General features: G+C 39.5%; 1 protein-coding gene across 1 annotated transcript in view; it reads left to right on the forward strand.

Annotated features, from left to right (window-relative positions):
* Window positions 1-27,237, forward strand: part of MOSPD2 (motile sperm domain containing 2) — an 83,852-nt gene that overhangs the window by 37,460 nt on the left and 19,155 nt on the right. The window contains exons 5-9 of the mRNA XM_018569012.1: window positions 600-754; window positions 4,920-4,980; window positions 7,411-7,449; window positions 11,279-11,403; window positions 14,674-14,850. Coding sequence (XP_018424514.1) covers window positions 600-754; window positions 4,920-4,980; window positions 7,411-7,449; window positions 11,279-11,403; window positions 14,674-14,850 — 557 coding nt within the window. The remainder of the gene's footprint in view (window positions 1-599; window positions 755-4,919; window positions 4,981-7,410; window positions 7,450-11,278; window positions 11,404-14,673; window positions 14,851-27,237) is intronic.

The raw sequence follows: 27,237 nt of genomic DNA on the forward strand, positions 1-27,237 counted from the left end.
CAGTTGGCTGTTGAACATCCTGATAATATAAAAATAAATAGTTCACAGAATACAGCTTTTCACACCCTATAGAAAAGTTTTGGATGGGCAACTCCAAGCAGAGCATTAGTCTCCACTGCTTTGTGAGTGACTTTATTTACAGACTAGACAAGGAGTGGGCAGAGCCATTCACATAGGTCTGATGTTTGAGGTCAGCTCGCTCTACACCTTTGAACAAGAGAGGGAGATCACAGCACAGAATCGTGTGACCGAAGGGAGGAATTCCATTCAAAAGACCCGTGAGCATTCTGCTACATCTGGAAGTATTAAATTAAAATCAAAAACCTGACATTGAAGTAATTTCAGTGGACATTATGACTTTAGTCTGTTTAATATGTTTCCAGGAGATCATTAGCTGTTTGCTAACTGACTTTATTTGCTTTTTTTTTTTTTTTTGCTATTTAACTTTCTATTTCTATGATTACACTTAAGGATATGACTAAAACATTAGGCACGATGGGTGTTTTAGCAGTGTTCGGGTCTTTAGCGTTTCAGCCATATCTGTCCCTTTTTTCTCTTTTCAATAACACAATTTATTAACGTCCTTTTGATTTTCGTAGTCTGGCTCAGAGTAAAGCTTCATGTTCGAGATGCCAAAACGAATGAAGACAAGAAGAAATGTGTGGCATTTTGGTTGGAGCGTTATGCCAAGAGGGAGCCGGGCAAGTTCCTGACTGTTGTCTTTGATATGGCTGAATGCGGACTTAGTAATATAGTAAGTTTGTATCATTTTAATGCCATATATGTTCAGTGAGTACACAGTCTGACCTGTTATTTAAAGCTGAACAGGCATGTATAAAACAATTAATGCAGTTATATATTCATTAAAATAGTGTTTTTTAAATGCATCTACTGTAAATAATATCTTTATATTAATGCAATGTAATCCCCTGCACAGATTCCAATTAGACTAGGAAAAAGGAGGGGCAGCATTTTGCGTCATTCAGGCTCTGATGCATGTATATGTGCTTAAAAGATAACTAAAGCCAAACCTTTTTGGCTTTCGTCCTCTTTTGGGTGAAAGAAGTACATTTACTAATGACAATATTGAAAGAATCAACCTACCTGCCTGACTGACAGCTGGCTCTGCCTTTCTCAAGCCAGAACTAGCTGTGCTTGCCGCTCCCCTGTCTGTCCCTCCAAGAGCGGTGGAGGAACAGAAAGGGGAGGGGGAATCCCTGCGGTAAGTGGTGACCGACATTCACCACTCTCTGCATGGAGACGACTGAGCTGAGCAATCAGCAGCATGGTCGGTTCACTTTTTTTGTTCACAGGGGGAAGTTTGTTTAGACGCACGTCCACAGGCTTAAAAAAAATTCAGCAGTTCATGGTTGCTCAGGTCTCGATCTATAGAGCTGGCATGTGACAACTGCAGGCGGTCTCTAAGTATCAGGAAGACTTACATTTTACTGTCCCAATCCTGCTCCTTTAAAGTTAACATGCTGCCAGAAAGTGAGAACAGAGTGAGCAGAATGATGCCATCATTGTGGTCTTGCTCCCTCATTTTCTAGTGTTTTACCAGACTTTTTGACTGACTAAGCTGTGCTGGTGCAGAAGAGAAAGGAATGATTGAGAGGTGCTTGGATAATTAAATTAACCAATTGCAAGGTGGTTTTCTAAACATGCCTACTGGCTCTGTAAAGGCAGCTCTCAACAGACTGCACCCCCTTAATGGTTACAGAAACGGGTGCCAAACCATTAATTGTTAGAAATTTGATCACCCAAAAACAGCAGACACATTAAGGGGCCAACCCTCCCCATTGAAAAATAAAATAATAGATTTTTGGATGCAGCTCTGGCCTAGTCAGCTGTGGCCCAATTAATCTGACCTCATATTCCAGCTCTGGCATTGATCTCGTCTCAAGAGGTGCTCTATTTAGGCAGCACTAACCTGGTGTGGTGCTGATTGTATGACATAAGGGCTCCAATAGCATCTATTGGGAATTTGTAAAATGTGTTTGCTGAAAATGTTCTAAAATAAAAAGCTGTAGGCAGCCAAAAACTCCTTTTTTTTCATTGTAGTTTTTTTTTTTTTAATATCATTTGCAACTGATCTTACTTTAATTTGTAATGATTGTCGTTTAACCCTGTAGATGTTGAAACTATTTTGCAAATAATTTTATGTGACTGTTTTGATGTGCTAGAATATTGAGAAGCAGCAGTCCTCTCAGTGGACCAACATCAAAGAACACTTTATGAACAAATGTTGCTCGTCTTCAAAGTATCTTTAATATAGCTGTGCAGTCACTTTTCACTGGTGTCACACACAGCAAAATCTAGAACGTTTTTCAAACCTTTAACAAAATATACACTCCGACACATCAAACTCAGATAGAAATCAAAAGCTTTTATGTTATTTATTTGTATTTTGATATAAAACAGTTTCCTATTGAAGAAAAAAAAAAACAACCTTACGGTGTCAAACCTGTTATCGGTCTGTAACTGCATGTAATAATGGAGCAAAAAGTAAACAAATCAACTGTTTGTCCTTTTTCTACCTAAGTTAAAAACAGGGCCAATGTTGGAATGGCCAAATCGATCACTTTTTCCTTGTTCTCCTACTGAAAATCTAGCAGAATAGTTATTTCTTGTAATCTGCATTCGCTGGCACTTTTGCCAGCGTTATCCACTGCATAGTAATAACCAAGTGCGATATCACATGCAAAGAAGATAAAACATGGTTTTCATTGCAAGCGGTTTCATTAGGAAAGGTTGTTCTTCAGATAATGGGAATTTGCATTCGGAATCCTCCTGGGTTTTTAGTTTGCGAAGATAAAGTGATGATTTTTTTTCCTGCTGCTATTTGAAGTGGAAGTAATATATTTATGAAAAAGGACAATGCCTCAAGGACATTTCTCTTCCAGAGTTGGTTAAATGTTTTTCTTTGTGTGTGTGTGTGTGTGTGTGTGTGTGTGTGTGTGTATGAAGATGCATTGTGTTCAGGTGTTCTAGACTAGCTGTGTTGTATCATCATGAAACCGGGAAGCACAAAGAAGGGCATATTAACAAAATTCTAAAAATAATATGGAAGTCTTTCAGTGGCAAGAAGTTAAATGACCAGAAAACTGGTAAATGCATAACCACCTTTTCTACCTCCATTTTAAAATCACCAACTTGTTTCCCCATATTCCTGGTTTCTGCACGGACATTCACGCTGTATAGTTCTGAACGTCCGTGTGAATGAGTCTAAAACTGCTTTACATTATTCACTGCCCTTTTAGTTAGCCAATGATAACGAGAATGTACCAACCAGGCACATGTGATCAGCAGCAATTTTTTTTTTTTGCAATAAGACCAATCACTTAGTTTGTCGTTTGCCAAAATCTGCACCTTCCTAAATTCTCTGTTCTCTGATGCAGAAAACAGAATTATCCTCTACATGTGATCTATGCACTACTCAGTATGTTCCAAAGTTATTGCAATGAGCCTGTATTTACAGTGTACGTGTAGGTAGGTTGGAAAGACCTTCATTAGATCCAGTTATATATTCCTTTAAAGGAGAACTATGGGGTCAGTGTTTTTCCCCATAGTTCTCCTTAGGGTAACGGGAGGACACAAACTAGCGTCCTCCCGTTACCCTAAGCTCAGTATACCGCAAGCTACAGCTCGCGGTATACTGAGACGCTGGAGCGGATCCCGACGTAGATGACGGGATCCGCCCAGCTGCGTGAGTGAAAGCTGGCTCTGCCTATCTAGAGGCAGAGCCAGCTGTACCCTCCCCCGTCCGTTCCGCCAGTCAGCGCTGGCAGATCGGAGAGGGGAATCCAGCCCCTCCCCCTGTCACGGCAGAGAGCCGTGACAGGATCGAGAGGTGAGTGAACACCGGTATGTGTTCGTTCACCTCCCGATCTACTGAGCCGACCTGTGACAGTCTCATTGTCACAGGTCGGCTAGAACTATGAGGTGAGTGGAAATCACTCATCTCATAGTTCTCCTTTTAAAAATGCTTGCATGTATTTTTGAATAGTAGCACAATTTCTTTGTACAATCCCCCTGTATTCCTTTGCACATCATTAACTGAGCTCACACCATATTTTTCTCTCTATTTAACCCAATTTCAAATATCTGGAGCCTCAAAACTGCATGTGCCAAGAAACGGCAAATAACTATGGTACCCACATTTGTCCATAGGTGACTCTTTAAAAGGCTGCACAGCTCATCAGTTTAGAGTTAAGAGGGGAATGATGGCCCTAGAATTATTGCTTTTGCTCTGGCTTGCGTGGCGATACCGAATACTGTATAAGTGAACCGACCCATGCATTTGCATGTATTTGGGGACAGAACATTACAAACACTGTAGAAGTGATCAGGAGGCTTTAATGCTGCCCAAATAAGACCATGGCATAAGGTAGCTACACATAAGATTATTTTCCTTTTTTTTTGTTCCCTGAGCTGATTGAATACCCAAACAGTGACTGTAACTGATGGTATGCAGTCATTGCTCATCCGATTCATTCTTCACCCGATGCAGTCTAGGTCAACCCAGGTGGTGCTTGCAGTGCCACCCAGGGCTCGAATTTTAGAAGGAATCGGGCACAATTCGACCTATTTGTGAGGATCTTTACATGCACTTTATATAAGTAGTTTGTGAAGATGCATTTGAAATGTGCGTATCTGTTAATTTTGTAACGCCTGTTGAGATTCCGCTTTTTTTCCACATAACAGTCTTTTGTAATGCTTTTTTTTTGCCTGATTGAATCTAACACGTTTTGGAAGGTTTTTTTTTTTGTGTTTTTTTTTTTTTTTCCTATAAACCATTAGGACAATGCACAGCCCAGGCTAAGTTTTTCTATCAGACAGAATTTGTTCTTTGCTTCTAAAAAAACAAAAAATGTATATACTGCAGCTAACCAAAATACTCCTGTTTTTATTTATTTTAGGATATGGATTTTGTACGTTTTGTAGTCAACTGTTTTAAAATCTACTACCCAAGATACCTGTGTAAGTAGCTTCTTGAAGACTTGGAGACCTTGTTGTTGGACCATTTATTTAAAAAAAATGTTTTCATATGATTCTATGTACATTTAACTCATTTTAGGCTTGTTATTTACCCATTAAAGCCCACCTTGGGTAGAGCTCAGACACCTTTCTGAGCACCACCATCTTGGATGTAATGTCAGCAGCCCCAGTAGACTCAGAGCTGTCACTCACGTGACAATCTCTAGAATCCTGGATAACAGTAAAACCCAGCAAGGTTCTATCCCACTCTACTCAAAACTGGAAAAAAGAAACAGGTTTGATTGGAATTTAAAGCACAAGTGTGATATTTTTTTTTTTAGTTATAGCACTGGTAATTTATTTTGCATAGCATACTTTTAATTTCTAAATTGTGCTTATTTGTATTCCCAAAGTAATTTCACTTTTCCATCAGCCTTAAACTTTTCAACTTATTCCTTGTAACCATGGGTGATCTATATATAAATGTTTGTCTGAGATCTACTAACCTTTTTTTTTTTTTTACGGTATGCCTATGCTCTTGCCGCACTATATTAAGAAAACAAAGAAAGGACGTGATAGAGGCAGAATTATGTAACGAGTTGTATGACAAAGTTTTGCTCTCTAATATAGTACATTACTGAATAAATGTGCCAGAATGTTATAAAGCATGTGTAGGGCTTGAAAATTCACTCATCCTCTCGTCTGTGACGCCGCCGGACGAGTAGCTTCCTGGCCAGCCGTTGTAATTAAAGCGATTGCTTGTATTAGGTGCGGTTTTACACCCGACCCTGCAGCCGCCGCCACTGTCACTGCCGGTCCCGAGATCCATTCTGCCCGGTGCGGCCAGGACCGCGGCACGGCTGCTCTGTCACAGGAGATAAGAGATCGGTACACGATCTCCCTCTGGTCCCCGAATGCTGGAAGTGATGTATATTACATCACGTCCTGCATTCAGTGTTACTCTCCAGCTTCTGTAGCTGGAGAGAAGCTGGTGAAGCAGATTACTGCTTCTTTTGGGGGTCCCTAGGTGACAGGGGAGACCCCTGATATCTCCATAAAGGGGACCTGTCTGTGTAAATTGGCTGTCGCATAGGGGGCTTCTTAGCCCCGTATGTGAAAAAAAAGTTAACTGAACTTTTTTTTTTTTTTAATTAAAAGTTACCCAAAAAAAATGTAAAGTCAAATATAAAAAATAAAAAAAAAAACAAAATTTTTTTTTTAAAGTCCCCTGCCACAAAATACACACACAAACATGCGTTGGGTGCGCCTATGTGTGAAAATGGCGATTACGCCCCACATGTTGTATCACCGCTAACGTCAGAGTGAGGGCAATAATTTTAGGGCCATTAATCACTATTAACACTAAACTGATGAGCGGTAAAAGCTTTTAAAGCGTCGCCTATGGCCAATTTTTGGTATGGTATTTTTTGCGATTTTGCGGGCACACGCAATTTTAATGTTTGACATGTTTGGTGTCTATTTACCCGACGTGACCCCGACTTTTTTATAGTTTACCAAAAATATGGGTAAGAATACATGTTTTTGAACATAACGTAGGGAAAACATTTTTTTTCTTCGAAATTTACGGTACTTTTTTCATATAGTAAAAAATAAAAACCCCAGTGGTGATTAAATACAACCAAAAGAAAGCTCTATGTGTCCCCAAAGAAGGGTATAAAATTAATTTCAGTACAGCGTTGTATGACGGAATAAATGTAATTCGAAGTACTGTAGCGCTAAACACTGAAAATGGCCTGGGCAGGAAGGGGGTGTAAACGTCTTGGTCTTTAAGTGGTTAAATAGTAACCAGCGCGCACTGTGTCCGGCTTCACTGACATCTGTAGCTGCTGGCACTGTGAAACAATTCATCCTCAAACGTCACTGAAGTCATTCAAGTCATCCTCTCAACAGTTCAGCTTCTGAGAAAACAACTTGAACAACTTAATTGCTTCTGCTGTATACTTTGAGGAAAATTGCTCCACAGTGCTTGTTGCTACAAAAGTCATTAAGGGTTTTTTTTTGGTTTTTTTAAAAAGATAACTTCCTGCTCATTAAGAATATAGAAATACTTAAATTCAAGTTGACTAATCGTAAGCCACCTTTTAAATAATATTTGTTTGACATCTGCTTGGAATCAGATAGATGAAGTTCCAGAGCAATGGCATATTTACCATTTGGATCCCAGAACCACCAACCGTTGCCTCAGCATAAAAATATTTGAGAAACTCTGTTGCAGAGTAGTGTACAATGATGGATCTGTATAGTAGTGTACAATGATGGATCTGTATAGTTTTATAAAGTATAGCTTTCAGTAAAACCACATTTTTGCAGCTTTCATTGTTATTTTCTTTTTTTTATGGGAAAAAAATGTTTGGATTGATTTTTTATTTTTTTTTTAAATTTTTAATATTTGCTTTTTTTTAACTTTTGCAGCAAAGATTGTTATCTTTGAGATGCCATGGATAATGAATGGTGAGTACAGTTCTCTTATTTGACGTTTGCCTTTTTCAGAATTGGTTGAAGGTTTCCAGGAGAGACTAGGCTTTTGTAACAGAGAAATTGCATTAAGCTTTTGAAAGAGAAGTTCTTTGTATGTTATTTATCGGTACTGTAGACTTCTTTTGTAGAAATGTTCTGTATTTTATCAACAGATGTGTTCTTTTTAGAATGCCTTTCTTTAATGATGCATTTCTGTTCATGTTCAAAAGCTCTGTTAAAAGCAGGCTAAAATTACGTTCCAGTCAGGATAAAATAAAAAAAAAAAAAAAGCATCTCTGTGCATACAGGGGGATTCCAGCCTACTTGTTAAGGAATTTTGTTTTTCATCTGGACATGCCGTAGTCCACCAAGCTAACCTATTGTCCAAAACCACATTGTTCTCAATATTCTAGGAACACATTTGCTCAAGCCTGTGAACATGCAGAGTAGGCATTCAATTCTCACTATTGTAGTATTTTTTCTGACTCAGACATTGCACGATGCAGTCATGTGACAATAGGTTTCAGTTCCATCCAGAAACCCATATGAGACACAGATCAATTTATTTATAGCACTGTGCTCCAAGATGCTTTGAGAGGTCATTTGGTTTGACATTGACACAAATTGCAGAGCATTGGTATGAACTGGCGCGTTTGAAAACAATGGATTTTTTTTCATGCCCTATGCATTTTGGCTGCATTGAGCAACTGTGGTGTAAAGGAGCCCTAAAGGAATGATTCTTTGCTGCCTATAATAACAAACCATTTTGAAGCTACTGTACTGTACATCTTTCTGGTTCAAGCAAGAGAATGAAAAGTGACAGGTTGTTGTGGGGAACACACATTCTTTCAATTCTTTTAATCTGTACAGCGATATTTCAAATAATTTTACACCCTGACAAGTGTTGTAAGCTAACCACAGGCAATCGTCCCTTTTGAGATGGGCTTTGAAAAATGTGTCCATACAAAGCTAGAACCGAAGCAATCTAGATGTGGTGGAGACTTTGTTCTCTGTCTTTGGGAGAGGAAATGGTTTCCACCAGGTGACACAGAGACTTTGTTTGTAGATGTTGGATAACATCAGCATGCAATAATGAGGGATTTTGACCACCGAAATGCTCATTACATGCCCTTTGATTTCCTTTCTCTATGCATTCCATATTTTGAAAGCAATTCTTGAATGGGAAGCATCACTTGTTTAATCATGCCATGTATTGCCAACTTACATTAATTAAACTCAGCGGTAATCATGGTCATCAGTAGTGCCTATGGTTTGCCAGGCACATACAACAGGACAAAAAAAACTGTTGAAGGCTTCCAGAGTGATAGCAATGTATAAGGATAAAGATCAGAAAATAGCATGCAATACGTTGTTGTTATTCGGGGCATCCCTGACTTTATTATTTTAATAGAGGAGTTTTCTCTAGTATAAATCTCTTTTCTATCTAAATATAATTGTACTTTGAAATGTGATTTCTGAGTTTATCAAAGAAGTTCTCTATAATGGACAAATCATTATATTTAACATGCTCTTTAAAAGAATTCAGCCTGATTGTGTGTTGATTTCATGGCTGACCAATCTCTGTGAAAAGAAGACTTTAGTGTAGTCCAAACTCCCCAGGCAATCTCCATTGTACCCTGGAATTAAGGCAGGACTAGTAGCAATGTGTTCTGCAATCTTGAAGTATAACTAAAGTTGTTTATTTTGTTTTTTCTTTAAGATTAGGATACATTAGTTAGGGCTTAGAACCACTGTCAGTTATTTGTGTTGTCTGTCCTCGTTTGGGAGATTCTTGATCGGACTTGATCGGATTGCCAAATGCAAGTCTATGGGCATCCGTGTGAAAACGGATGAGCAACTGTTTACACCCAGTTACCCCTGCTTCCGGCTAGGTCCAGACAAATAGACGGATCAGAGATTCGTTTGGCCAGACCAAATCAGGGGTATTCTCATGTAAACTCCCATTTACAGCAGATTCCCCATAGACCAACGTGGGGTCCAGCAGTTTTTTTCCTCCATCGCAAGGTGAAGGAAAAAATGTACAGACACGGATGTCACAGCAGTGACTAGGGATGCACCGATACCAGTATCGGTATCTGTACCGATACCGAGTATTTGGGCGAGTGCTCGCACAAATGCTCTGATACTGGAACTTCCAGTCAGGGAGATTCCCTCTGAGCGGCAGTGCCGCGAGGGAACATGGAGCTGGCTTCCCGGGCAATCAGGAAGTCGGGCGGCGGTTAATGACTCTCCTCCTGGCTTCCTAATTAGCCGTGAAGCCGGCTTGATGCTGTTTGCCCAGGAAGCTGGCTCTATGCTAGCGGAAGTACTGGTATCGGCGAGTACTGAAAGCTAAATATCGGTACTCGATACCGAAAAAACGGTATCGGAGACGTGCTTTGTACTGCTGTGATCAGCCCGTGTGAAACGGGCCTTTTAATTGTCCTGATCATTAGTGTCACAATTAATGAAATTGAGGGTAAATCCAGAATTTTGATTTACCACCAGAACAGGAAGAGAGGAGAAATCAAATGATGGAAACTTTTTTGTTTCCATGACAACTGTGCAAAAGTGGATCTCCCTCACATTGGAAAAGTATCTTTTAACTTACTGTTGAGTCTAAAGGACAGGAAGTGAAATCGTCCTAAGGAGAATGCAGTTTAGTTTTGGGCACCAGTTCACAAAAAGGATGTTATGGAACTGCAGATAATGCTGAGAAAGACAAGGTGATTAAGGGAGATATGATCACCTTGTATACAGACAAAAACTCTCCATATAGTGAACCTTTCGCAAATTGACAAGGGGGCATTCTTTGCATCTGGAGGACAAGAGGTTTATCGCTTGCATATGGAAAGGCCTTTTTACAGTAAGAGCTGTAAAAATGTGCAATTGGTGCCTCAGGAACTAGTACTAGCCAGCTCAGTTGATTAGAAAAACAGGATTCATTCCTAAACGAGCTGAATATACATGGATATTAACATTCATAAGTATTAACACCAGAGATTCTTGATCTTGTGAAAGGCTGATTGCCTTAGGAAATCGGGAAGGATTCTCCAAGCCCCCTACCCCCCTGCGTCTTAGCAAAAAGGGCCATGCTTTATAAGGGTTTGTTTTTGCCTTCTTCTGAATCAACTGTGGGTAGCTATGGATATATGGTCCTGTTTGTGGGGGTTTTCTATTTATTATTATTTTTCCCCTCTATTGGCTGAACTCAGTGGACTTGTCTTAACCTATATAACTATAAACTCTATCCACAATGAAAAAATTTTATGGCTTTAGCTATTCTTTAGGTCTTTGGCCATCTTTACCCATTTGTTGTGGGGTGTGTGCTTTATACAAACCTGAGCTATAAGTTGTATGGATAATAGGAGGTGTAGACCTGGCAGAAAGTGACACGCATAGGAGAAATGTTTTCATCACAGAGCAAAAGTGAAGCTATTGGCCATGACAATGATTTTTTTCTAGTGGATATGACATGACACGTGATAATTTCTATGCACACCAGTTAAATAGATAGGCCTGAGTGCTCTAAAAGGATCTATTTCACTCAAACCTTCCATTCTAACAGACATGAGGACCTTCTGGTTCATACTTCACCTGGGTTTTAACTCTCAATCTAGGTTATAATGAGCTGTATGGTACAGAACATTTTTTTCAGGGGTTAATATCAAAATAACATTTTTGAAGAAGAAAAAAACACAGAAAAAACTTGGCAATAACCATAAAGGCAAACCTTTTGCTGTGTTATTCTTGCAAGGTGTGTTTGTCAGGGATGCCAAATACATTTCATAATATAATTTTTATAATGTCATTCTTTTATTAGCTGCCTTTAAAATTGTGAAAGGCTGGCTTGGTCCAGAAGCCGTGAACATGCTGAAATTTGTGAACCGGAATGAAGTTCATGACTACATTAGTGCTGAATACTTACCTCCACACATGGGGGGAACAGTAAGTGTTAATATTATTAAATAACTTCAGAATGTCAGAATTTAAATTGTAACTTCAGAAAAAACTATGCTGGTTTCACGCAGAGTGGGAAATGGCTAGACATTTTTATCATTACGGTCTGTGTCCAGTTGTCAATGGGACAAGTGGGGGGAAATCCATTGAAGGTTGTCACTGTAACAACTCGGAGAAGGTGCATTGAGCTGTGTTGACCTGCACTGATGAACCCCATCTCAAGGCAGGTACACAGAGAAAACTATTGTTTTCTATGTGCCCTGTTCACACCATGCAAGTGTGTTGGTGGGTGTTGTATAAACATGCAGCGCACATGCATTTTTCTGCAACACAGGACACAAAAATATGTTACAAAGCACTTCAGCACGTTGCAGCATGCAGTTGTGCATAGAGTTAAGTGAAGTCCTTTCTTTTTTTTACTTTAAAGGAGAACTGTGGGGTAAGTGTTTTTCCCCATAGTTCTCCTAAGGGTAACGGGACGACACATACTAGCGTCCTCCCGTGACCCAAAGCTCAGTATACCGCGAGCTAGAGCTTGCGGTATACTGTGACCGCCGCAGCCAGGACTGATCCCGACATTACTGTTGAGATCCACCCAGCTATGTGATTGACAGCTGGCTCTGCCTATCTAGAGGCAGAGCCAGCTGTACCCGCACCCCTCCCCCGTTTGTTCCTCCAGTCAGCGCTGGAGGATCGGAGTGGGGAGGGGGGGGGAATCCCTGCAGGGACCTGAGAGTAACAGTCACGGCTCTGCAGGGACCGGATCGATAAGTGAGCAAGCGACGTTATGTGTTCGCTCACTTCCCGATCTACTGAGCCGATGTGTAACCGTTTCATTGTCACACGTCAGCTCGAACTATGAGGTTGAGTGAAAATCACTTACCTCATAGCTCTCCTTTAAAGTTATACATTGCACACACCATGATGGGTGCCCACTAGTATGAAGGGGCCCTAGTAGGAGATCAAAAGAAATCAGCTTAACGATGAGGTTTCCCCTAACTATGGGCAGATTTTACTTTCACATCCTGTCACGTCAAACAGACAAACATTATAGGAAAATACCAATGGGAACAAAGACAGCAGTAAAATTCTACATTCTAACCCTTCCCTTGTCAGTTTAGAACAACAACAAAAAAAAGCTTACTTTTAAAGTAAAGACAATCTTGGGCAATTCAAATCAATTGTACTTTGGGAAATGCGTATGTTACATTCAGTGAAAAAGCACATATCATGATGATCAGTAGATCCAGAGGTTCCAATTAGTGAAATGAAATGCAAATTTTGACTCCCTTGCTCTTTCTGTGTCCTCCCTGGCCAACAGGTAGGCTTGGGAATTGGGGGCACAAGACCTAGGACAAATTTTACATGAAGATTGTATATAACTTCAGCTGCCTATATCTCTGAATTTGTCATGCGGTTTCCACTGTAGGTAGCATCCGTTTATGGATTTTGATTGGCCCAGGTTTGATATATTTTTGTTGTATGAAGTGAGTAAAATGTTTGACAAATTCTTTATTTGCATTGCATGGATTTAAAGAAGTGAGTGTTCCTGAATGACAGGATTTATCAGCTTCCCATAATAACTTTTATGAATGTGTTTGTTCGTGCTGTGCACGCTATATGAACTTACACAGCTGCTAAATGGCCTTGTTAAAGTGGAACGAATGTATATTTTTAGGTAATATTATAACCCTTGCCAAAAAGTAATTGTTGACAAGCAAACACTTTCTTTTCACGCAGTTCCATATTTTTGATTTTCGTTTGCACATTTTCCAAATGTTCCCTCTTTTAATGTCAGCCAGCCTTACAAAGGAAAGGTTTTCAGACAGTTCAGACTAATAGACACAAAGAAAGAGACACGCAATGATGCTCAGTCACTGTGTGTTACTACTAAGAAGGAAGAAGAGCCTACACGTGTAATGATCCCATGTAGATGTACTGCATATGTACAATTCATTTTAAGTTATACTCACAATATAGGATTTTAATAACCTTAAAGCCCAACTATATGCACATATCAGTGTATTGTTTACTTCTTTATATGACCCTCACTGTGGAGAAATACTCAAGAGATAATGGGAACAGTTGTTTCAGGGATTGAAAGGCACGGTCATCAATGAAAACGAACCCTTCCCTGATCCATTAAAATTCTCTGTCTGCGACCCTGTTGACGACATTTCCCATCTGTTAAATAGAAAGTGGAGTACATTTCCCCAAAAGGGCCACAGACTGCAAATACACAAAACCTTCCTGGCTAAACTTCAAACCAAAAAATACGTTTTGGATGGAGTTGTGATTATCATAATTAATTATTTACATTGTTGATTACATTCAAAGCCTAATCAAAATCTAAGAACAATGTAGTTTAACTTTAAGGGCTTGTCCACACCATCTCCAGACCAGATCTGGATGCATTTGTCATGCGCATGTCTGCTTTTCTTTTTGTCTATTGGTTATTTTTGTCTATTGGTTTTGCTTGGGTTTTAGGTGCGTTCTGGTGTGTTTACATTAGTTTATGCATTCCAGACCAGAAAATAATGCAGCATGCTGTACTTTTTTCAAAGCTCCGGAACTGAACACAGTGAAGACTAGCCTCATTTTTACTTTATGTGGAATTACTGTGTATGCGTTTTTGGTCCAGAAATAAATGTTCTGGTGTGGAGATGGTGTGAGCAAGCCCTTACTGCTCCTGGACTGCTGATATACATAGGGGCCCAGTTATAAAGCAGCTGTAAGTCCTTGGTAAATCAGGTACTGCCTGATGGCTACTTTTGTGGAGATCAAACAAAGACCATTTCAATCCAAGCTAAGGCGTGATTTAAAAAAGCAGCAGTATGGACTAGCTTCTGTCAAATTGCTGAATTTGAAAACATTCTCCAGCATATTTATAAAGCAAATCCATTTACAGCTTTGCTTACTTTGGGACTTAAAACAAGTGAAACCCCATTTTATTTTAATGAATGGAGGAATAAAGTTTCGGGAGGAGGAAACCTGCCACATGACTAACAGGTCATGTGACAGGGCACTCATCCTATCCTAGAGCGCTCTCTGCAGCGTTCTATCACTCCCAACACTTTACGAATGAAACATGACATGAAGGGGTAGTGTAGAGTAGAGCTGTGATGTTGTGCTGGCACTTCAGACCCAATATATAACTGCCTTATAAAATCTGTGACTGGGTCTGTTTTTCTTTTACTCGGTTAAACTTGCATTTTTAAAAGGTCAACTGTATAATTTAATTTTGCTTTCCATTTTTAGGATCCATTTAAATATAGCTATCCCCCATTACCCGATGATGATTTCCAAACCCCAATGTGTGAAAATGGGCCAATTACCAGTGAGGATGAGCTTGAAAGTAAAGAGGAAAGTGAGGCGGACCCAAGGGATGCCGTCGATTCATGTACATCTGAGGAGAGTGCTCTCAAGCCCAGAAAGGTAATTGGGATTTATCGATTGGTCCTGGTAGTCTAAGAAGTAGAATTGGTTTCATAAGGGAAATCTGGGGTGTGCTATTGTGGAGTTCAAGGGTGTGGGAAGCTTTCCTTCTGGGCTGAAAGGTGTAGAAAGACATTTGGGCTGTAATGTCTATGATGGTAAGGCAGATTTGACTTAGTTTTGTATGATTTGGACATCTTGGTTATGAGATTGTACTGAATTATCAGGTTCATCTGTCAGCTATGACCGCATGAAGTTGGGTCCTTGGGTTGCTGATTAATTTCACATTATAGAGGATGCAGCAGGAATACTCAGACTCCATGACAGGGAAATCATACCCCAAGCTGTCCCTGAGAGGTGCAAGCCTGTGGATGTTATAAAAACAGATTATAGTCTTATCAATGTTATTTAGATTCACACTTGTACAAGATCTACTTGATGCAAATAATCTAAAAAGTATATGGTAATGTTTAAAAAAAAATGGTTGCTGATTAAAATGTGTAATTACATATGGACAGGGGGCAGCCATGTTTCTTCATTACATTTGCAGGCTCTTCTTATGCACGGTGTACCTACCAATGGTTGTTATTTACTGCTCCATCTCACAATGCAAGTCTAGGATTCAACCAACTCATTGAAAGCAATGCACCGCCTGTGTAGCTGATAATTTATCCCAACAGGTTTTAAGCAGGTATGAACTTCTCACAAATGTGCTGCAGTAATGCGTCCTGTACCAAGTTCTTTACTGCAGCATGCTGTAATGTGTTGTGTAAGCGCATTGTCACTCGATTTGCATGCAAATGTACAACACACCTACAATACAGCACACCACAACACGTGTGTTCTGCATGAAAAAAATAGCGCAGGAACATTTCTGTGTTGGGGCTCATTCAAAATGAATTAGCTGAGTTAACAGAGTGCATTGTGGCGCAGACATTATTGTAGTGTGGTACAGTGTGAATGGGCCTTTAGACAAAGTCCATTATAGTCTGTGTATATACCCAACCTCTCGTGGCTAATCTACAAATATATGTAGACGTGTGGAAGCCACATAAAAATTACTTTGACAAGTAAGTAATAACTAGAAATGCAGACAGCTGGCTGAAGTGTGAATGGGCCTTTAGACAAAGTCCATTATAGTCTGTGTATATACCCAACCTCTCGTGGCTAATCTACAAATATATGTAGACGTGTGGAAGCCACATAAAAATTACTTTGACAAGTAAGTAATAACTAGAAATGCAGACAGCCGCCTGCTTTTGTAAAGCAGATAGTTTAATCTGCCGATATGTTATGCATTGCATGGATTTAAAGAAGTGAGTGTTCCTGAATGACAGGATTTATCAGCTTCCCATAATAACTTTTATGAATGTGTTTGTTCGTGCTGTGCACGCTATATGAACTTACACAGCTGCTAAATGGCCTTGTTAAAGTGGAACGAATGTATATTTTTAGGTAATATTATAACCCTTGCCAAAAAGTAATTGTTGACAAGCAAACACTTTCTTTTCACGCAGTTCCATATTTTTGATTTTCGTTTGCACATTTTCCAAATGTTCCCTCTTTTAATGTCAGCCAGCCTTACAAAGGAAAGGTTTTCAGACAGTTCAGACTAATAGACACAAAGAAAGAGACACGCAATGATGCTCAGTCACTGTGTGTTACTACTAAGAAGGAAGAAGAGCCTACACGTGTAATGATCCCATGTAGATGTACTGCATATGTACAATTCATTTTAAGTTATACTCACAATATAGGATTTTAATAACCTTAAAGCCCAACTATATGCACATATCAGTGTATTGTTTACTTCTTTATATGACCCTCACTGTGGAGAAATACTCAAGAGATAATGGGAACAGTTGTTTCAGGGATTGAAAGGCACGGTCATCAATGAAAACGAACCCTTCCCTGATCCATTAAAATTCTCTGTCTGCGACCCTGTTGACGACATTTCCCATCTGTTAAATAGAAAGTGGAGTACATTTCCCCAAAAGGGCCACAGACTGCAAATACACAAAACCTTCCTGGCTAAACTTCAAACCAAAAAATACGTTTTGGATGGAGTTGTGATTATCATAATTAATTATTTACATTGTTGATTACATTCAAAGCCTAATCAAAATCTAAGAACAATGTAGTTTAACTTTAAGGGCTTGTCCACACCATCTCCAGACCAGATCTGGATGCATTTGTCATGCGCATGTCTGCTTTTCTTTTTGTCTATTGGTTATTTTTGTCTATTGGTTTTGCTTGGGTTTTAGGTGCGTTCTGGTGTGTTTACATTAGTTTATGCATTCCAGACCAGAAAATAATGCAGCATGCTGTACTTTTTTCAAAGCTCCGGAACTGAACACAGTGAAGACTAGCCTCATTTTTACTTTATGTGGAATTACTGTGTATGCGTTTTTGGTCCAGAAATAAATGTTCTGGTGTGGAGATGGTGTGAGCAAGCCCTTACTGCTCCTGGACTGCTGATATACATAGGGGCCCAGTTATAAAGCAGCTGTAAGTCCTTGGTAAATCAGGTACTGCCTGATGGCTACTTTTGTGGAGATCAAACAAAGACCATTTCAATCCAAGCTAAGGCGTGATTTAAAAAAGCAGCAGTATGGACTAGCTTCTGTCAAATTGCTGAATTTGAAAACATTCTCCAGCATATTTATAAAGCAAATCCATTTACAGCTTTGCTTACTTTGGGACTTAAAACAAGTGAAACCCCATTTTATTTTAATGAATGGAGGAATAAAGTTTCGGGAGGAGGAAACCTGCCACATGACTAACAGGTCATGTGACAGGGCACTCATCCTATCCTAGAGCGCTCTCTGCAGCGTTCTATCACTCCCAACACTTTACGAATGAAACATGACATGAAGGGGTAGTGTAGAGTAGAGCTGTGATGTTGTGCTGGCACTTCAGACCCAATATATAACTGCCTTATAAAATCTGTGACTGGGTCTGTTTTTCTTTTACTCGGTTAAACTTGCATTTTTAAAAGGTCAACTGTATAATTTAATTTTGCTTTCCATTTTTAGGATCCATTTAAATATAGCTATCCCCCATTACCCGATGATGATTTCCAAACCCCAATGTGTGAAAATGGGCCAATTACCAGTGAGGATGAGCTTGAAAGTAAAGAGGAAAGTGAGGCGGACCCAAGGGATGCCGTCGATTCATGTACATCTGAGGAGAGTGCTCTCAAGCCCAGAAAGGTAATTGGGATTTATCGATTGGTCCTGGTAGTCTAAGAAGTAGAATTGGTTTCATAAGGGAAATCTGGGGTGTGCTATTGTGGAGTTCAAGGGTGTGGGAAGCTTTCCTTCTGGGCTGAAAGGTGTAGAAAGACATTTGGGCTGTAATGTCTATGATGGTAAGGCAGATTTGACTTAGTTTTGTATGATTTGGACATCTTGGTTATGAGATTGTACTGAATTATCAGGTTCATCTGTCAGCTATGACCGCATGAAGTTGGGTCCTTGGGTTGCTGATTAATTTCACATTATAGAGGATGCAGCAGGAATACTCAGACTCCATGACAGGGAAATCATACCCCAAGCTGTCCCTGAGAGGTGCAAGCCTGTGGATGTTATAAAAACAGATTATAGTCTTATCAATGTTATTTAGATTCACACTTGTACAAGATCTACTTGATGCAAATAATCTAAAAAGTATATGGTAATGTTTAAAAAAAAATGGTTGCTGATTAAAATGTGTAATTACATATGGACAGGGGGCAGCCATGTTTCTTCATTACATTTGCAGGCTCTTCTTATGCACGGTGTACCTACCAATGGTTGTTATTTACTGCTCCATCTCACAATGCAAGTCTAGGATTCAACCAACTCATTGAAAGCAATGCACCGCCTGTGTAGCTGATAATTTATCCCAACAGGTTTTAAGCAGGTATGAACTTCTCACAAATGTGCTGCAGTAATGCGTCCTGTACCAAGTTCTTTACTGCAGCATGCTGTAATGTGTTGTGTAAGCGCATTGTCACTCGATTTGCATGCAAATGTACAACACACCTACAATACAGCACACCACAACACGTGTGTTCTGCATGAAAAAAATAGCGCAGGAACATTTCTGTGTTGGGGCTCATTCAAAATGAATTAGCTGAGTTAACAGAGTGCATTGTGGCGCAGACATTATTGTAGTGTGGTACAGTGTGAATGGGCCTTTAGACAAAGTCCATTATAGTCTGTGTATATACCCAACCTCTCGTGGCTAATCTACAAATATATGTAGACGTGTGGAAGCCACATAAAAATTACTTTGACAAGTAAGTAATAACTAGAAATGCAGACAGCAACGGTCTTTTTAAATGGACTTCCTTTTGGTTTTTTTCTTTTCCTCTTTCCCCCCCCCCCCCCCCCCCCCAAATCAACAATGCTAATGAAGATTTTAAATAAAACCTTTCCATTTTCATTATCTTACATTAGACCCAGTGACATCATCAATGGGTCTCTAGGCTTTTCTATGTAGTGCTGTCATATCATCATGACTGGTAGAAGGATCTGGCAAGGTGCTGTGCACTCCTGAAAACATCACAGCACCCTACTCGGTACTCCTTACAAGAGCCCTCTCCATTCCTCCTCATTCTTCTAACAGTGGCCGTGTTTACTAAGCGCAGATTAATATATCTCCCTTTACCTCCTGGAACTCTTACACGTGAAAAAAAAGTGGGAAAACAATAATTGTAAGTAAAAAAAACATTGTTTAACTAATGAATGTAAGATGATTCCATATCGGCATGCAGATCTACAACTTAGGGGGGGTCATATACTTCTTGGATTCTCCATCATTGGAAGCTATTTTTTATATCAGCATTGCTCCAGTTGAGGCTAAGAAGTTTGTGTGCTTCTTAAGAATGTTTAATACTTTAAAAGCTGCTTAGACAGAAACGTATGTTTAGAAAATGTTTTGAAGCTTTGAAAACCCAGAACAATCCAGTCAATTAATTAGAACATGTATTTAAATATTCATATGTAGGCATCAGAACAATATATATTGTACACACAAATCTCTGTAGGTCTTCTTTTTTTTTAAATATTTTTTTCTTTTTTCTACATCAGCCATTCTCGTAATACTCTTAAAGCCTGACACCTACTTAATCTGTTTTTGCCCAGTAACAGATTGTGAGAATATTACTTCTTTACATTTAAATTCTTAACTTCCTTTGTATATCTGTGGTGAAAAATGTATTGAATTGTAGAAAAACTACAAAGTAATAAAAGTATACTATAGAATTTAGGGATCTACGAGGTCACAAACCGCGAAGTTTCATAGACAACAAAAGATGCCTAGAGAAAGTCCAAAATACTGTTTTCATTTTACAAGTGCAGTTCCTATGAATGTATAGTGTTTTTGTACATTATTTTATTTAAAAAGATGTTGTCTAAGACAAATACAAAATATTGAATAGGTTTTATATTCTTCTATCTAGCCAGCCGGTGGGGCTTTATGATCCTTTTCACATGTTTTTCTCTATCTCCTTAGCTCCTTTTTATAGGTATTTTTTCATTTATTTTACAGATATAACGAAACACTTTTAATGGTATATTTAACAGACCAAAAGGGAGCAAATAACAGGGTTTGTTTTTGGTTTTGTTAAGGTGTTCATATACTTTAAATTCTTTGTGTATAAGCACATTGTATGCCTGTGTCATCTTAATTGCTAAGGAGCTCTAACTCATGAATGTTTCTCATGGTTCACTCAAAGACTTGTCATTTCTATACAATATTGTTTTTTACAGAATAACCATTGTATTTAAATGGATTTCCAAATCCGTATGAGTGCCAGTTTCATGAATAATTGCATTAGAGAAAAGTGTATGTGACATGTAAACCCCAAAATGATTGTGTTAATATATCAGATTGACAGCAATTCTATATGAAAAGAGGAGTACCTTGATTTTATATGCAACCAAAGTGTCAATTTCAAGATATATCAGTATGATCCACAATGCTTTTTAATGCTAGTCAAATCTTCTCTAAATTTTTTCATTAACCTTTCTGCAATGCTTTTGTGGATTACTTAAAATAGATACACTAATGCACAATTGTTACTCTATTAAAATCCGATTTTCTGTTGTGCCTTTGGCCTCCGCAGCAAATGTATTATCGTTTATGAAATGCATAGATATCTCCTATTATCGAGTACTTATCTAGTCTATTCTTATGTGTACTAATGCAGTAATACAAATCAACCTGTGTGGGACTAACTGTTTAATTACGATTAAAGAACAACTCCAAGCAAATATATAAAACAGATGTATCCTTAAATGATACCCGTATTCAGCAAGTATAGTTACCTGACCTATTTCTTCATATTGAGCTGACAAACAACAAAGCAGAGTTGAAATTGGGCTTGCATTGGGCAGGTCCGCTTTGCTGGGGGTAGGTTTTCATAAGGAGGAGATCTTTGGGTATTCATCCAAAGGAGAACTATGGAGTGAGTGAATTAGACTCACCCCCATAGTTAGAGCCAACATGTGACACTGCAACTGTCGCATGTCGGATCTATTGAACAGGAAGTGAGCAAAAACATACTGTCGCTCGCTCACATCCCAATCAACTCCCCGCAGAGAGCGGTTACTGTTAGTCACCGCTCCCCGCATGGATTCCCCCGTCCCCTCTCTGATCCTCCAGCGATAACTGGAGAGATGGACCGGGGGGTGGGGGTGGTTATAGCTGGCTCTGCCTCTAGATAGGCAGAGCCCGCTGTCAATCAGCCAACAGGGGGGATCTCGACAGCTGCGGCGCTGTTAGCAATAGTCTGTTATATACAGAGTTTTGGGTCACAGGAGGACGTTGGTATATGTCCTCCTGTGACCTTAAAGAGAGCTATCGGGATAAAAAGGTTACCCCATAGTTTTCCTTTTAATAGTAGCAGCAGGTAGGAGACGGAGTGGTGACACAGTGTTTGAAGAAATTAAGGTTACTAAAATGTGTTCACTCTCCTTGTCCTGTGCAAACATGTAGCATGACGGGTTTATGTAGATGCCATTAGTATGTGCATTTATTTAGAGGTAGTTAAGGCCTTTCCTGAAGATCTATGTATTTAGCAGTTTGACTGGAGTTGCCCTTTAGTGTATGTGTATCTTTAAAACATGGATAATTTGTTTAAAATTCCATTTTGTCTGACTTTGGATAACTTCCTGTCATGCTATCTCTCCCTCTGAGGAAGGGTATTAATTTTTGTAAAGTGAAGTTGCTGCTGAAATATTGGAATTGAGCCGTCAAGAGGTCAGGAAGACTGCTGGTGAAAGCTAAAGAGTTGAAAAGAAGGCTACACTTTGTTTGATTCATACTTTACGCCCTGGTGTAAGCTGCTACGCCTAACATTGACCCTGCATTGCCCTATTCCATCTTTTCTTTATCTACCTCTTCGCCTTTACTTGTTAACTGACAATGGAGAGTGGGATGTAGTCCTTCCGTGGACCAAACTGTAAGTCTACAAAAAAACAAATTTAAATATATATATTTTTAGCTTTTTTCATCTTTAGCAATTATGGAGTCCTTTTTCATAAGCCTTTTTGTTATTACAGTCACAGAGTATCAAACATGCCAGCAGTGCGTCTGACAGTTTGCAAGAAGAGGAACCACGCGGTTGGGAGTGTCACAAGGGCAGCATGTGAGGATGAATTGTGATGGTAATGACTCAGCCTGAAAATATATTCCCACTGTCAAGTACAAGAAAGCTTTCAGCTGATGTAGCAACATACTACCTATGGCCTGACATGCACTAGATAGTGAAAGCAGAAGTGTGGTAAAGATATTCCAACGTTTGCACTTTAGATAGTGAAAAGAAGTCTATAATGCATTCATTTGCAGACATTCATTTATTAGAATGATTGCAAATTCCCAAAAATCATTAATATGTGCATAGATTCCATGCAGTACTTGAGACAATGCTAGAAATAGTAACTGCTTCATAGCTGACTACAAACCGTAGGTTTCTGTTGGCAGCCATTTAGGGTTGGGTTGCTGCTGTTTCCTTCATTGATAATACTGGGCAGGGATCACGGCTACAGAAAGCAAAAGATTGTCCCAAACAGTCAAATGATTGCTCTCTATAAATCTTGACAAGATTGAGAGGTGAGCGAACGCCGGTATGTGTTCGCTCACCTCCCGATCTACTGAGTCGACCTGTGACAGTCCCATTGTCACAGGTCCGCTAGAACTATGAGGTGAGTGAAAAGCACTCAACTCATAGTTCTCCTTTTAAACTATTAAAGGTGTGTGCATTTTGGGGTGATATTGTAAAATAGAGTGCTTCAAGGCCCTCTATACAATTAGGCAGTTGCCAGGGGTTCAGCACAGTCCACTGTCATAAGGAAACATAGCATTGTTATATGAGTTCCAGATCTCTTCATATCTCCGCAGTGCAGCACATTGCAGAAAGCGCAGCCATCATGTTTTTTACTGCATTGACGCAAGTTTTTCAGAGCTATAGAAATGTATAGTAATGCAGGTCAATGCACATTATACAAACAGGAGAGATTTTTTTTCTGGATGTCTTTATTTTTCCAGGGAAGAACATAGTGCATTCGGTAAAACACATCGATGCGCATCAGTGTATCAAAAGACAAGAAACTTCATGCCCTACGGTGCTAAACCACAAGTGTTTTCACCAGACATCTTTTAAGTAAAGCCTATTAGCAGTTATATCCATTCCTTTTATCGTGAGATAGTTCTCCAGCTCCAAGGGACAACGAACGTACAAAATGCTAGGCAGCAAAAAATGTCTGGGTTAACTCGTCAGTACGTCTGGTTTTGGCCATTCTGTTTCGAGCACGTATTTCAGCCCAGTGATCTTTCAAGACGTTTAATTGCATTTAGAACCCTAATTTTCGAGCTTGGTTTTGATGTGGCTTTTAGGAATGTAATGTGTCATGCTTACTCATGTCTTAAATTGCATTTTTCTCCTTCAATGGTTTACTTCGAGCCCCAGTAACAATTGCAGCATCTTTTCGTCACTTGTGACATTGGAGGTTCAAAATACACTGAAGCTGGCTTTTTAGTTTCATTCTGGCTGATTGTGAGAGCTTCCCAGTCTTCGTAATCCATCAGCTGATCCATTTATACTACCATTACTCTTGTAATTATTGCCTGCATGAGGAGAGAGGGTATCCAAGTAATGAAGTGTTGCCGCTCATTTTCTGTCAGACTCCACAGTTTTGTTGTAGAAACCGCATATAAAGGATGTATTAGAGGAAATAATTCTGGCTTAATAGCTGTTACAGTTTAACCTGCCTTTTAAAATATAAAGTGCATCATTAGTATATTCTTTGAACCGTTCAAAAATCTCACCCATTATCCACCCAAACATTTTCACCAGTTTGACTCTATTAAGACAAGCAATGCCTTACACTCACAGGTAAGGTGGCCATACACTTTACAACCATCGCAAGACCTTAGTCTTGCGATGGTTGTAAAGTAATTTAAAAACGTGTGGGGCGGGCTTCCGATGACCGCAATGCTGAACGGGCAGTGTGCTCATGCGCACACCGGCCCGTTCGGCATTTGTCTCCCGAGCACCGTTCAAACCAGCCAAAAATCGTACGATTTTCGGCTGGTTTTCTAGCGTGCTCCCTAGACAAGACGTGCGACCGTACAGTACAAACGGTCTCACGTATTCCATACACTTTGCCATTATCGTACGATCGCGGGATTTCCCGCGATTATCGTGCGATAATCGCACAGTGTATGGGCACCTTAAGCCATATCCCGCCCATGATTATATAATTGGCATATTATATATTAGCTATATTATATATTAATACTATATAGATTAGTTTTTACAGCATTACCAATTTTGTATATTTTATTTTGTATATTATTTTTAATTCTTATGTTGATTTCTTTCATTACAGAGTGAAGAACTTTTCTGCTGCTTTGGACCAAAGATGAAATATATCTTATAAACTGCCAGATATATATGTTAATCAGCGTTTTAAATGATTTTCATCCAGTATCACTGGGTATTTCTGTCACGGTAACTGTGTCTTTCTAGCTCTTTCTACCTATTATGATTTTGACATTTTAACAGGATTTTTAGGGTAAAACAACTGCACGGAGATTGAGTAATTACAAGAATAGAATGACAAAGAATTGTGCTGAGGCACTGATGTGCATTTTGATACCTCTTATTTACAGCTAAACTTCAGAGAAACACGTACAGAATCCCCAGACTACACAAATTAAATACATATGATAGCTTTTTTACCTGTCAAAGGATTTGTAATTTTGTATATTTACACAGCCCTGCCAGGCAGCACAGCCAGGATTGCACAGGGAAAAGAAGTAGCAGACTGAAGAGACACTGTCGCTCTGCTCTCCTCTTGTCCGCATGTTCCTTGTTGGCACTACACACAAGTAACTGGCTCCTTGTGCTGCTTTTCCCCTTCCCAGTCTGAACTCTGCTGTTATAGGGGAATGTAAGAGGCTGAAACCAAGTCCTGTTACGGAACTTACATTAGCTGCTTTTTAAAATACACTAATTTTAAATGAACACATAACTGCTCGATTTTGTAGTCCATCTTTAATGGATACTCCACCTGTAGCAAAACTGTTTCCACTTCCATTTTTGTCGTTTTCCTAAAAAATGCTGAACATACACCAAGTCTTTTAAAGGCTAAATGCATTTTGCCTGACTACTAACTTAACCACCTTTTCTCACATGCATACTTCACATGCATTCACCTACCTATGGCCAAAGGGGGTTTGTTAACATACCTCTGCAGATCTGTGTGCTGGCCGCACCTGTGAAGGATCATTCCATAGGGGTCTATGGGGCCATTTCCCAAGTGTCTGTTGCTTGGTGCTAATAAGGTCACATTGGTTGAAAACTTAAGTACAACACATATTTTAATTTACACAGTGGGACTGTTCTAACAGCAGCACTAAATAGGTGTGATGCCTTTAATTAATGGGGACAGGGGGTGGGAGGGTGGTAATGGTCTATGAATGAGGTATGTTAGACCTGTGGGGTGCCTGTCTGAAGAACAGTTATAATCTAAACGAAGACATGATATGTGTATATAAATCTGTGTGATTCGTATGCAAATAAATCATTATAGCACAAGAACCCCAGCACAGATAAGCAGACATGTACCAGTGAATTGTTCTCCACCGCTGCATGGGAGCAATAAAGCATGGAAGGTACTACCTGTAACATCATTAGGGAATAATTATTCCAGTAGACATAGTGAAAATGTCCCCTCTTCACTTATACACTTCTTAGCAGCAATAAAACCTTTCCCTGCCACTGTCTTTCTAATTGGAAATATTAGCAATTACAGCAGGCCTGTATGTTGCGTTCATGCTACCCCACATAAATATGCCTTTTCATACAGGCTAATAAAAATTAGGCTCTTTTTTTTGTGTTTTTGTTTCTTTTTCCTTTTTAACTTCTGCTGTTTTGTACCAGGTGACAACCAATAATACAATTAAAACGTTGTGATTTTTTTTTCTATATAAATATATATATATATATATTACTGCATTGTCAATAAAAAATATAGCCCAAATTCCTCACTTGTCTCATTACTATATTTTGAATTAAAAAACATGCAAACTGATTGAAGTGCTCTTAAAGTAAACCTTTAGGCTCCGTTTACACCTAGGTACTTTTGTCACTCAAAGCTAATCGTGACAAAACGCTCAAGACAAACAATCCCATTCATTTCTATGGCCCCTCTTCACATCTGAGCCTTTTGTCGCAAGCAGAAAAATGCTGGTCACTGAGAAAAGTACATGAGCTACTTTTTGGCAGATTATAGCCCTTTTTGTTTCTATAGACGTCAATGGGAAACTTTGTGCCACAAAATGCGTGACAAAACACACAGGTGGGAATAGGAGCCATAGAAATTATTGGGATTCCTTGTCTTGAGTGTTTAGTTGTGCTCAAGACAAGTGAATGGGGGGCGTGGCCTGGACATGGAGCTGTGAAGACACACTTTAGGGGAGCTCTGTGACCACCAAGCTGGATCTACGTTTTAGCTGACTTTATCTCCACAATTTACCCATGCCCAAGGAGCCGAAGGCTTGCGGTACTCACACCTCGTTTGGCGATATCTTTCTATCGGATCACGCTCCGGTCCATATGGCCCTGGACCTTGTCCCCAGATGCCCCTCGTGGCGTTTGAATTAATCACTGCTGCAAGACCCAGAGATCCGTTCCGAACTAGAATCCACTATCCTCTCCTATTTCTCTGAGAATTGCTCTCCATCTTCGACACCTTCGATGGTGTGGGAGGCGCATAAATGCGTTGTCAGAGGTGTCTTGATTAGACACGGAGCCCGGATGAAACGGGAACGGACTGTTAGGGTAGCCCAGCTCTTCGCCAGGCTACATACCTTGGAAATCGCTCATAAACAATC

Source organism: Nanorana parkeri, unplaced genomic scaffold (genome assembly GCF_000935625.1).
Source record: "Nanorana parkeri isolate BGI_ZX_2015 unplaced genomic scaffold, ASM93562v1 scaffold1274, whole genome shotgun sequence".
NCBI lineage: Eukaryota > Metazoa > Chordata > Amphibia > Anura > Dicroglossidae > Nanorana > Nanorana parkeri.